The sequence below is a fragment of the Bombyx mandarina genome, chromosome 11 (genome assembly GCF_030267445.1).
Source record: "Bombyx mandarina strain Sakado chromosome 11, ASM3026744v2".
Lineage (NCBI taxonomy): Eukaryota > Metazoa > Arthropoda > Insecta > Lepidoptera > Bombycidae > Bombyx > Bombyx mandarina.
Window position 1 is genome coordinate 10,171,268 of NC_143218.1, and position 12,888 is coordinate 10,184,155.

General features: G+C 34.5%; 1 protein-coding gene across 1 annotated transcript; it reads left to right on the forward strand.

Moving 5' to 3' along the window:
- The first annotated feature begins 521 nt into the window (after positions 1 to 521).
- On the forward strand, positions 522 to 12,665 carry LOC114247675 (uncharacterized). Its single transcript, XM_089731462.1, has 10 exons — positions 522 to 1,170; positions 1,943 to 2,020; positions 2,568 to 2,737; positions 3,430 to 3,637; positions 4,115 to 4,305; positions 5,255 to 5,399; positions 10,024 to 10,188; positions 10,867 to 10,988; positions 11,440 to 11,586; positions 12,404 to 12,665. Exons 1-10 carry the CDS (start codon positions 733 to 735, stop codon positions 12,657 to 12,659), a joined length of 1,920 nt encoding a protein of 639 aa, XP_089587588.1. The 5' UTR covers positions 522 to 732; the 3' UTR covers positions 12,660 to 12,665.
- Positions 12,666 to 12,888: the final 223 nt, after the last annotated feature.

The window sequence follows — 12,888 nt, forward strand, 5'->3', positions numbered from 1 at the left end:
TAGCCCGAAATACGAATTTCAAATTGTTACTAAATTTTAATTAAATGCCCTATGCATGCCTTATGGATGCTTAAGCGACAACATAGCCCTCTATCGTGGCTTCTTATCAAAATGTATATGAAAAAAGCTATAGAATTAACGGGAATGAATCAAAGTGCCGAACCGAAACAAATATTCTAATTTTTTGTCGGAAAATTCTTAAGACTACTTACTGGCATGTATGTACCTACATCTGAGGATACTGTATTACTAAGCACCTTTCTGAAGCAAAAAAAAAAGCTCATGGATATTTTTTTTTCTTAAATAATTGACTGTTATTGGAGAATTAGTAGCTACTGTAATAATGCTTGTTAATAATTGGGCTATTTTTAAAAAATCACGTTCGAGGGAAATAAACAAAAAGCAACAGTTTCTCAACAAATACAGTTAATTATTACAGGGTAAAAAATTGAATTGACAACAAATTTCATAAGAACGGAAAAGTATCGTTCCGTGATATTCAATGGGCCTGTAATTTTATTGTTTCAACGGTTTAGTAACAGCACGACAAACGATGCAATGAATTTAGTTTGTATTGTTTGACCACGGCGTTGAGTGGTGTCCCGAAAATTATTGAACTTAAACAATAATCTATTACAAGAATATTTTTTTAGTGTGACTTTCACTAGTAAAATCTGGAACAAAACAATAACAAATAATTTTACAGTAACAGTTAAGACGGATTTTTTAGTCATGCCCGGTGTAATTTTTATTGTAAACGTCCCACAAAAACAACATCAGGAAGATATGAAGAAAAAATACATGAAAACGGATGCTTTCGAAAAAGAAAAATATGAAAACACTTTTCAAATTGTGAACGAACTGAAAGAAAAAAAGTTTGGTACGAAAAAAGATGACCGTTATATGGAAAATAATACTATTACTATTTCGAAAAGCAAATCAATAGATTATGTGAACAAAGAAGATGCAACATCTAATTTATTTAAGTCACATAGTGAAAAGACTTTAAATTCAGAGGACTTGTCGTCAGACAGCAGTGGAAGTTTGAAAACATCATGGCGGGATATAAAACAAATTATAAAACCTAAAAAGAATAAGTTTCGAATATCTACGCCCGTTCGTGGTGTTGATATTTTAAACGCTTTTCATTGGGACACGCCGCTGGAAAAAGTTAGTACATTTTAATAAGAATCTCATATTTTTTTAATTAAAGCAATTCGTGTAACATAAAAGTCAAAACTTGATATAAAATAAATCAGTTTAAAAGGAAAATAAGAATTGAAAATCTTTTAGCGTCTTTGTTACTACAAATTTTCAAATTTGTACAGATAATTTATAACATACTCGTACATCTCCGGATGCCGCAAAGGTCCGTTTATAACTTATCTCACTTATCTGTACTGACCCATGTCGCAAATTGTGTCGGCATGATGTTGATGTAGTTTTATTGGTTCCAGAATTCACTAAACATCAGACTCTTAGCTTATCCCAATGACGCTTATCCACTTTATCTGAGCTAAGCGGACATGTAAAAAAAAATAAAGTTATGCAGACGGTTAAAAAATTTAGTAAATTTTATTAGTAAACTTTACTGGACCACATAATAAAAAATTCTAGCACTTCACATTTTACTTAGCTTCTTCGAGTCATAGACATAATTCAATATAGGTACGTTCACACTGTAGTTAAAAAATTTAGTAGTAAATACGTAACCCGAAACCGTGTTCAAACCAAAGAATATTGTCATATAAAAGTAACAAATGTGAGTTTATTATTAAGTATTTCACAGCTTTTATTTCTTATCACAAACTGTACTAACAAAAATCATACTTCCGATTTGTGAGAACCAAGAAAATACATTCACTACATGTACAATGCTCTAAACAATTAAATAGTATAAGTAGGTAACATTTTAGTAATTTAAAGCCTATCCTATTTATAGATTCTGTCCGAAGTAGTACTACGCTTGGGTGTAGAAAATGCTTCGTGGTCAAGAACTAATGACAACAAATACTGGCAGGTAATAAAAAAAATTACAGCAACTCAGTCACATTCTAATATAAAACTTACTTGGCTTGATTGCTTTACGAAAAAATTCAGTTACAATAGTATTTAACATTTAGCCACAATACATGAAATACGTGACCATAGTGCAAATTGTCCAACACAATAGATTCGCATCCAAAAGCAAAGGTCTAATAGTTTTATGAATCCCTCATAAAAATAACGTCCGTCTCATAATGTCTTATTGTTTTTAACAGACTTCAATTTTACAAAAAGAAGGCGGCTCTAGAATACTCGTGTACATTTTTACCAGCATTAATTTAACTTTAGTCATGATGTGGTCTAACAAAAATTCGACACAGGTTATCAAAACTTGCGCATTTTCCGTTAACACCGACATAAAAGAGTTTATTTAAATTTCCTTGATATAAAAAAAATTCAACGTTTTCATTTTTAGATTGACATATAGTATAAGCTATATTCGTTTGCATTCTTTAAAAAAAACCTAAAAAAATGATCTCCAAATATTTATTCGACTAAAACTAAACGGTCTTCTCCAACAGGTTATATTTTCTGTGGAATCAGGAAACTCGTGTGAAGAACTGCTTCAAGTTTTGCGAACATTGGGCATCGGCTCTCGCTACCAATCTTCAATTAGTGTGGTACCCAGCGCTTTGTATTACAAATCCACTAACAGCTTAGAATACCAACGACAACAACTTGGCTTTGAAAAGTGAGTCCTAATTTAGTGTTTTTCGGGGTCAATTTGAACTAATGGCACTTTTGTAAGTCAAATGGACCTCATTTTATTCGCCAAGAAAGGTATGCCGGCCTCAAGACAACACCACGTTACTGAAATTAATAATTATTACAATATCAATACAGTTATACCTCTTAAGAAACATAGACTGTAAATAATAAGATATAATAAATGTAAGACTGTAAATAATATGATAGAATAAATGTAAGACTGTGAATAATAAGATATAATATAATAATATAACATGTTCACCTAACACACGTTCCGGAAGCGAAGGCAGTATTACTACTATTGAAACAAAGATGAAATTTTGACCTCATCTGCATATATTTATTTATAAGAAATAAGAAGCATTTATTCATCACTAAAACCGACAGAGGAATTAAGATTTGATTAATTATATATTTAAACTTTTGGCTAGAACAGTAAAAAAGTTAAGCTCACGATGTTGATGCCTACGCGTCTGTAGGCATTAGTAAATAATGAAAATTAAATAGGCTAGGAAATGATCCATTTGGTATACGGTATAAAGGTACATTAGAAAAAAAAGTACATTGAGAATAAATGCTCTTTATTTGTTTCCAATGATTTTTGCCTTTTCATAGATGGACGGACAATTGTGCTTACGAATCAATAGCGCTGGAATTAAATGTAAAATATTTCAGTGAATCCATCACTGCGTGGTCTCGGTTCTCATCATCGGTGCGCGCTCGGAATAACCTCGCCCAGGTCCTGCATGACGTCAGACGGGGTGCGGCATTGACGTTCGATTGGCTGTTCCTTCTTGTGGTCGCAGCGTTTGTTGCAGCTTTCGGTCTCGTCGAAAACTCAACTGTTATCCTAGTAGCTAGCATGCTTATTTCACCATTGATGGTACGAATTCAAAATTACAATGATATATAAAAGTCGATTGTATTGCTCTGATAAGTTTTTTAGTTATATATTAAAATTAATATTTTTTAATTTTCAGCCTAATTCTTAGAAATTTCTAGATTCATCTTCGTCTTTATACAAAAAGTTTACCGATCTATTAACGGTGCTTTTAGGTACCTCAAGCACCGGTCACTGTCTTCGCCGAACCCATCGTTTGCGACGAAGGGTTCGGCCAGTAAATTAACCCATAGACACAGCCCACTAAGTTTCTCGCCGGATCTTCTCAGTGGGTCGCGCTTCCAACCCGGTGGTAGGTTTTGCGAAGCACTGCTCTTACCAGGGCCGGTGTTAGCAACACTTCCGGTTTGAGCCCCGTGAGCTCATCTATACGTTAGGGTGAAGCTGAAATAGCCTCTTAACGTTATCAGCATAGGTAAGAAAAAAAACATTCGTGACTAAGTTACTTCTCTGTCATAGGGTCCAATAACAGCAGCCACTCTGGGCACGGCCGTCCGCGACCCGTCTCTACAGCTGATGGGTATAATGCACGAGCTCTTAGGTTTGTTTCTGTCTTTGGTGATCGGTTTCATCTTTGGTCTGACGATCTGTGCTCTGGACGAGTGGTATGGAATGGTCGACGACTGGCCAACATATGAAATGATAACCAGGTAGGTAAACGTAGCCCTGGATTAAATTAGCACGCTTTTATTAGCTTTGAGTGAATGCACGTTTGTTTTTTATGCAACGAAATCTTTGAGCGTCGTCTTCACCCACTTCAAGACCTCCGATTAACTTTAATATTCATAATCTAATTCTTATCACAATACACTGATTCAACTTCGCTTAAATTTCTTGATCAGTATCAACAGAATAAAAAAGATAAGTTTGTCATCTGAGATTGCTATTTAAGTGTGTCCTTTATTTTAGAAACTATATATATTTTATTAATTACTAGCTGACCCGGCAGACTTCGTAGTGCCTCAATCGATAAATAAAAGACCTAAGCTTTTGTCTATACTAATATTATAAAGAGGAAAGATTTGTTTGTTTGTTTGTTTCGAATAGGCTCCGAAACTACTGGACCGATTTGAAAAATTATTTTTCCATTAGAAGCTGACATTGTCCCTGATGAACATAGGCTACTTTTTTTTATTTTATTTTTTATTTTTTGGTTTCATGTGTGTTTTAATGTTTCCGAAGCGAAGCGAGGGCGGGTCGCTAGTCAATAATAAAATTTAATGTTTCCGAAGCGTAGCGAGGGCGGGTCGCTAGTATAAAATAAACTTATAACAAACAAAAGGAATCCGTCCGAGGGGGACACATCAAAAGAAAAACAAAATTGTTATTTTTATTTAATTCCGAACATTTTCATATTTATCTACCTTGTAAACCTTCTCTGGACTTCCACGAATAAATAATTCAAGACCAAAATTAGACAAATCGGTTGAGCCGTTCTCGAGTTTTAGCGAGACTAACGAACAGCAATTCATTTTTCTAAATTATATAGATTAAATGGGAACACTTTTAAATTATGTACCTATCTATATTTTTAATCAGGCATTTTATATTGAGTTGAGTCGGTTACCAAAATGATATTGCTACGGTATGTTGTTATAGATGTGAGCTGCATTCTTTATGGGTTGGAATAGCAATAGCAATACCGAGCGGTGCTGGAGTAGCATTAGCTGTACTAGGAGAATACACGGCGTCTCTTGTCGGAGTCGCTATTTCAGCTTCTTTACTGCCACCGGCGGTTAACGCTGTAAGTATTAGAAGTACACTCTTTTCAAATGCCTAATTACAATTAATTAACGTATATTTAACGTTTCATTCTGTACAATTTTTACATTTATAACAGTCCACGACGACTTCTAAAAAGTCGTCGTGGCCTAAAGGATAAGACGTCCGGTGCATTCGGTACCAATTTTTCTAATGAAATACGTACTCAACAAATGTTCACGATTGACTTCCACGGTGAAGGAATAACATCGTGTAATAAAAATGAAACCCGCAAAATTATAATTTGCGTAATCACTGGTGGTAGGACCTCTTGGGAGTCCGCACGGGTAGGTACCACACCCCGCCTATTTCCGCCGTGAAGCAGTAATGCGTTTCGGTTCGAAGGGTGGGGTAGCCGTTGTAACTATACTGAGACCTTAGAACTTATATCTCAAGGTGGGTGGCGCATTTACGTTGTAGATGTCTATGGGCTCCAGTAACCACTTAACACCAGGTGGGCTGTGAGCTCGTCCACCCATCTAAGCCATAAAAAAAAAAAAAGTCAAATATTTTAGTTAATAGTCTCAAGGTCTCAAGGAAAATTTTAATCTTTCGGCGCATACTGAATGCCTTCGTTCACCGACGATTATTCGTCTTTTCAAATTATCACTTTTGCGACGTACCATGCCATTCTGGAATGACATCTTTTCCTCGCTGTTTTCTAAGCACATAGATAGTCTTTTTTAACCGATATCGCTAATGTTCAAGTACCTACGAAGTGACGAGCCTTATATAGCTCAGTATTTTTTTTTATTATTAATTAAATATTAAGACTTAAATTACAATGCGATGTTACAAAATTAAAACTACAAGTACTTTTACGGTTTAATCTCGCGATCTTACACTTTACAGTTACTGTTATTGTACTGGTGGTAGGACCTCTTGTGAGTCCGCGCGGGTAGGTACCACTACCCCGCCCATATTTGCCGTGAAGCAGTAATGCGTTTCGGTTTGAAGGGTGGGGCAGCCGTTGTAACTATATGGAGATTATAGAACTTAAATATATCTCAAGGTGGGTGGCGCATTTACGTTCTAGATGTCTATGGGCTCCAGTAACCACTTAACAGCAGGTGGGCTGTGAGCTCGTCCACCCATCTAAGCAATAAAAAAAATTTAAAAAAAAACTTCGAAAATCGAAGAAAATATTGCCATGTTATAATACAAAGTTCCCATAAGTCATTGCTATTGATGCGAGATAACTACGTTCGTAAAATTACTGCGTTATTTGCACCATTCTATTATTACCGCAAAGACGCGTTCATTTTTAAGGTGGCGCACAGTGGGTCGATACTATGATTTGAGTGACTTAGGGACCAACTTGGTTTTTTAACAAATGTTTTTACGTAGATAGATAGAGCTCGTTAATCTCAATAATAATTGTTTTGGGCAAAAATTACAAAAACTTTATAGTTTGGTCAGAAAAATGTGTTTTGTGATTTTATTTGTATGGAGCGGGTCACATTAAATTAAATTCCTGCTAAGTACCGTGAGGTCCCGCTTTGAAACTTTATTTTTCTTACACCTTGTCTAGTCTACTATCATTTGATGCTATGAGCATGTGCATAAAGTTGCAACTCTGCCAAATAAATGGATCGAAAAAAAAGAATAAATACATAGAGTAAAAACCTTTATTTTTATTTTCGTAAGTCCTTTTAAGTTAAATTTGATATGGATTAGTAAGTACAAGCACGCAACGATACCCATAATTACATAATACCTAACAAAAATACATTTAGTAGGTCTTAATTAATCAATCTCTCTAAGTATTATATATTTTGTTTCACCATTCGATCTTTAGATCAGAAGACAAAAGAAGATTGTGTAAAATATCCTCATTAGTCGGCAGTCTACTTATCTTTCTAAAATAACAACTCTCTGTATATTTCCGAAAATCTTTATTGCGAGCTTCCGCTGCCTCTTCCGACAGATTACCTATAGGAATGGCACGAAAGGCAAAGCTTTTTATTATTGTATATCACTACCATGTGCCAACAATTTATGGATACTGGAAGGCATATAATACTAGGGATATAAATTAATATACAATTCTGCAGTATATCTACAAAACTCGGAAAAATTGGAAAGGTCCACGCGCTCTCCAGATGCAACAGTCTGAAGAACCACGTGAAACCTCTCTATTAAATCTTTACGTATTCCTGTTATGCGGGCTGTTCCTTCTGCATTCCTGAAAAATCTTCTGGCAGTATTGCCATCATTGGTTGTTCTTGCTTCTTGCTTGACAACATCTATAAGTAAACCGTATTCCTTTTTAAACGCTTAAGGTATAGCGCTCTTTCTGATTGATATTTTTTCTTAGTCATCGCCCCTTGCAACTCCATTTCTTGAAGTCCAAACGAAAAGACGTAAACAAAAAAATGTCATTTAAAAAATAATCTCACAGGAAACTACATAGGATGAAAAAATTGTGAAGTAATAAAATTATATTTACCGATATGAAGGAAGCACTCCATGCGTCTTATCCAGGCATGTAAAGATGGCATTCCATACTGGAATATTCCTTCATTATTTTCTCTTTGATAAGCAAGTGACTCCAAAAAAGTCTGACGGTTTTGCTTTGCAAATATCACAGACAGCAGAAAATGTTTCTGACAAATATGAGGTTATTTTGCCGTCTATCATCGTCATGTGCAATTGATGCTTAACTTCAACTTGTTTGATTTTTGATGGCTGAAGTCTTTCTATTTCTTCTGTTATGCTAGCTTTTATAATTGCCACTGTTGACTGCGTTTCTTTTATAAATTTAAACATTATTGGACGGCAACAAAAAGTTGATGAGGGTAGGTCGTTTTCCCAAACAATTGTTCCATCAAATTTCTGAAGCCTTATAGGAACTAGACTGGTCAAGAAAATAGATGAATCATCAAACTCTGTTTCAGTCTTTTGTTTATAATTACTTTGACCTGGGGCTCTATCAAAGCCTATTTGCTTATAAGCAGTAGCTCTCTTGCCGAGTCGAAATCCGAAGTAATCACATTTAAAAGCCTATATACCGCCAAGCTTAGTAATGCTTGCATTTTAATAGCAGCTCTTTCTTCATTAATAACTACCTCGTCTTTCCCTGGATAACATTTGGTCTTTTCTTGCTTAATTTTATATTAAGAAGGGTATAAATCGGACCCATTTTCATTTGCTGCTTCTCTTAGATTTATATACTGCCACTTACTTAATTTAAGTGAAACTAATAGTGCCTTATCGGGAGAATATGTACTACTTTTCACTTTACTTGTACTTAAACACTCCTTAACTTTTTCTAGATCTCCGGGGTGATTTGACAAATGGTTCATTATTTCTCCTACATCTTCATTTCCAGTGTTACTCAAACTAGCAACTGTAGTAGCTTTCATTTAATCCGGGGTTAACGAAAGCGATTGGTAAATTTGTTCAATGTGCCTGGATCCCAATTCTTCAAAAGGTTTTCGAGGTGTAAAAGTAGATGTCGAGGCTTCTGTAGTACATTAGAGCGTGATACATTTTCAACATCTTCAGTATTAGAAATCTCGAGCCTTTCGTGTACAGTGTTGATATCTTCAGGTATCATGCCTTCGGGCCAGTTTATTGCACATTCGAACTAATCACATTTTTTTCTTATAAACTGTGCGACTACTTCGTTTCCATATTGCACTTATATTTGAACAAAAGTGCGTACAGAATTTTTGGGGCTCAACACTTTTCTCTTCGGTCACGTTCATTTGATTTTGTAGGAATTGAAAGTTTTTTATTATCAGACAGCGACTGTAGTTGCTCTCTTAAAATCATAAATAATCCTAAATTGTTAATAAAATTATCCATTATAACGGAAAAAGGAAGATCACGACGACAATCACAAGATGTTAGTAGTAGTACGAATAAACGAACACTAGTTAGTATATAATAAATATTGTCACTTTATACTTCCAGAGAGACACAAATGTGTACTATATTTTCTACTACCCAGTAATGGCTGCTTAACTAATTATCCTCAGTAACTAATGTTAACTATCCTAATAATTACAGAGATTGATTAATTAGAGACCTACTAAATGTATTTTTGTTAGGTATTATGTAATTATGGGTATTGTTGCGTGCTTGTACTTACTAATCCATATCAAATTTAACTTAAAAGCACTTACGAAAATAAAAATAAAGGTTTTTATTCTATGTATTTATTCATTTTTTTCGATCCATTTATTTGGCAGAGTTGCAACTTTATGCACATGTTCATAGCACCAAATGATAGTAGACTAGACAAGGTGTAAGAAAAATAAAGTTTCAAAGCGGGACCTCACGGTACTTAGCAGGAATTTAATTTAATGTGACCCGCTCCATACAAAAAAATCATAAAACACATTTTGCTGACCAAACTATAAAGTTTTTGTAATTTTTGCCCAAAACAATTATTATTGAGATTAACGAGCTCTATCTATCTACGTGAAGAAAAATCTTAAAAAACAAAGTTGGTCCCTAAGTCACTAAAATCATAGTATCGACCCACTGTGTGGCGGTTAGACTTTCTTCACTTTCGTCGGTGAATTTCGTCGGAGGTTTACGACAAACATCAAATGGGATCTTTTAAATAAAACAGCATTGTAATTTTGTTTTATTTTAAGGGACTCCTCTGGGCCATGTCATTAGTTCGTTTGATCGTCCCAGTACAAGAATCTCGATGGGCTGTAACAAGACCCCTTGAGCTGGTTAAACTCGGAACGGCGTCTCTTTGTCTCACATTAGTAAACATCGCGTGTATATTTGTAGCCGGAGTGGCAGTCTACAAGGTATGCAAATATTAATATACCAAAATTATGCTGTGTGCTTAGTGCCAATTTTTTAACTTCTCGTCTCGTCTCTTCTACGACTTAGGAACGCTGTTCCAATTCCATACAAATTTGAGTTAACTTTTACACGATCAAGAATTTAAAAAACTGGCACTAAGAACACTGAAACAAAATTCGAAATTTTGGCTCTAAATTTTTTGAATGTCTTCAAAATTGACGTGAAGGATTTTTAGAAGCTTTTTTTATTGCACCCATAGACATTACAACGTGACTACATAGAACTACCCACTTTGGGACCAAGTCTCGATTTTATTGTGTAACGGTATAAACATTCCACCTTTCATACCAAAACGCCTGATTGCTTCGCAACCGAAATAGACACCTACCTATGCGGGATCAGAATACGCCCTGCTGCCGGTATTTAGTAATAATAACCTTTAATACTAAAGTAGATAGAGTCAGTGGATCATTGATAATGAAAGTATCGGCTATATGGTTGTTTTGCCTATTGGTACTTTTCACTATTATCGGTAAGAGCTGTATCTAACAATGTAGTGAAATTAAAAAAAAACTAGGGCTCATTTATATTCAATACTAATGAAAAAAACAAGAATCGTTCGTAAGCATTTCTGTCACACAAATCGTCAAAGTTCCTAGATTGATGAATTTTGATTACAGGTTAAAAAAGTATGTTCCCTCAGCGAAAGGGACATTTCATGGTGGGTGGGTAATAAAAATCGATTGAACGATTGTGATCAAGACATAAAAGAAAATAGCAAGATATTCGATGAGGTATACAGGTAAAAAAATAATAATATTCTTTCCTAGAAATTCCTTTAAATTAAAATAAACCATACGGCTTTAAATATCAATGAAAAAAGGTAGTTACAAATTTTAGCTTCTTTCAGCACACACTTTATTCGACTTCCAAAATTATAGCTTATAATATAATTATAGCATATCGATCTCATACATTTTAATCTATATTTACGTGAGATAATTGGAGAATAATGGAATATGCATTTATTGTTTTTAATTTATGTTTCAATGCACCTACCATTATTTTCCCTGCAGCAAATTTGGTTAACTGATAGATAATGACTTAGGCATGAAGTCTGCCAGCGAATGCATATAAATATCTCAAGAGGAATAAATAATAAATAAAATAAATACATATTTTTAATTTTTCAAATTCATGCTTTCTGCCCCCGTTCTATCATTTCATCTTTACCATTTCCCATATTTTTTCAGCAAGTGGTGCAATGAGGCTGACAAGATAAATCGAAAAGAGGAGGGGGTCCTGCCATCTGTCATTCACAGTGACACCGTCACGTACCGCCGAAACCAAGTAATCGACCGACAGAAAGCCCAGAATATTGAAACTGTCTACTCAGAAATGTGCGTAAGAACACTTTTATTGTAAACTAGCAGCCCGCTCCGGCTCCGCTCGGGTTTTTAACAAAAATTTCAACGCTTTTTTATTTTTTAAAATAAAAGAACAATTATTGCCGCATAACTATAATAGTTAGACACACGCTGTCGCGACACTTTTTGTCAATAATAATGTAGTATATTATTTTATTCAATCATCAATAGTTTTCACAGGGCACGCGATGTAAAAAATATTTTAGGTAATTTTTTTACACCTTGAGTTACATTATTGGAGTTTTAAGTAAGGATCCCTAATTTTTTTCAAAAAAAATTATAGCCTGTCACTCGGAAATAGTGTAGCTTCCCAACAGTGAAATAATTTTTCAAATCGGTTCAGTTGTTTCGGAGCCTATTCAATACAAACAAACAAACGTTTCCTATTTATAATATTAGTATAGATAACAAAATAAATAAAAAAACACCAAATTTTCAAACGCTTCATAAATATTTTAGAAATATTACTCCATCATAATACTTTTAGCAACGACGAGCGCTTCCAGTGTATTTGAAGTGGAAGAATTACATTTTAGAATATGCAAACATAAGTCACAAGCGGCAACAGTCGCTTCCAATCAATGTGTAAAGGAATCTTTCTCACATCAGAAACTTTCTAGAACAAAGTCATTGTTCATAAATAATATATTTACACAATAGGTACACCCCTTTAGGCAGTAGCTTGGCTGGGGCCCTGGCATTGCTGAAGCCGTGAACAACGGTCACTCACCATCGGGTAGCGATTAGGTTCGTCTGTCCAAAAAGACAATAAATAATGTTTTTCTTTTAGGCACAATGAAACTTATACGCCGCTCGATGACAATAAGGAGAACATTATAAATAACAAACTGAATAACACTCCTAAGATTGACAATCATAGCGATCGCGGGACTGATAAGAAAGGTAGTTTTTACAGTCCAGAGAAAGAATTTCAAAAAGAAGAAACTGAAAAGAACAATTACCCTATATTAGAACCATCGCTTAGTTATACTGTAGATTCTCGAAATCCTGTCATTATGTTAGAGTCTAGATCTTTCCATGTTTAATTTATTTGTGAATTCGCTTTAGGAGCTACTAAGTTTATTCGTGATAAAATACATTTGTTTACTTAACAGTTTCGTTAACACCATACTTTTTAAGATTTTTAAAAGAATAAAATGTCCAAGTTGTTACTAGTTTTTCAATTGTTCCAATTTCAAGGCTAAATTTACGATCGTGAGGTTTACTAAGCTCATAACACGTTATGTATCAACCTTTCCACTTGTGTATTATCAT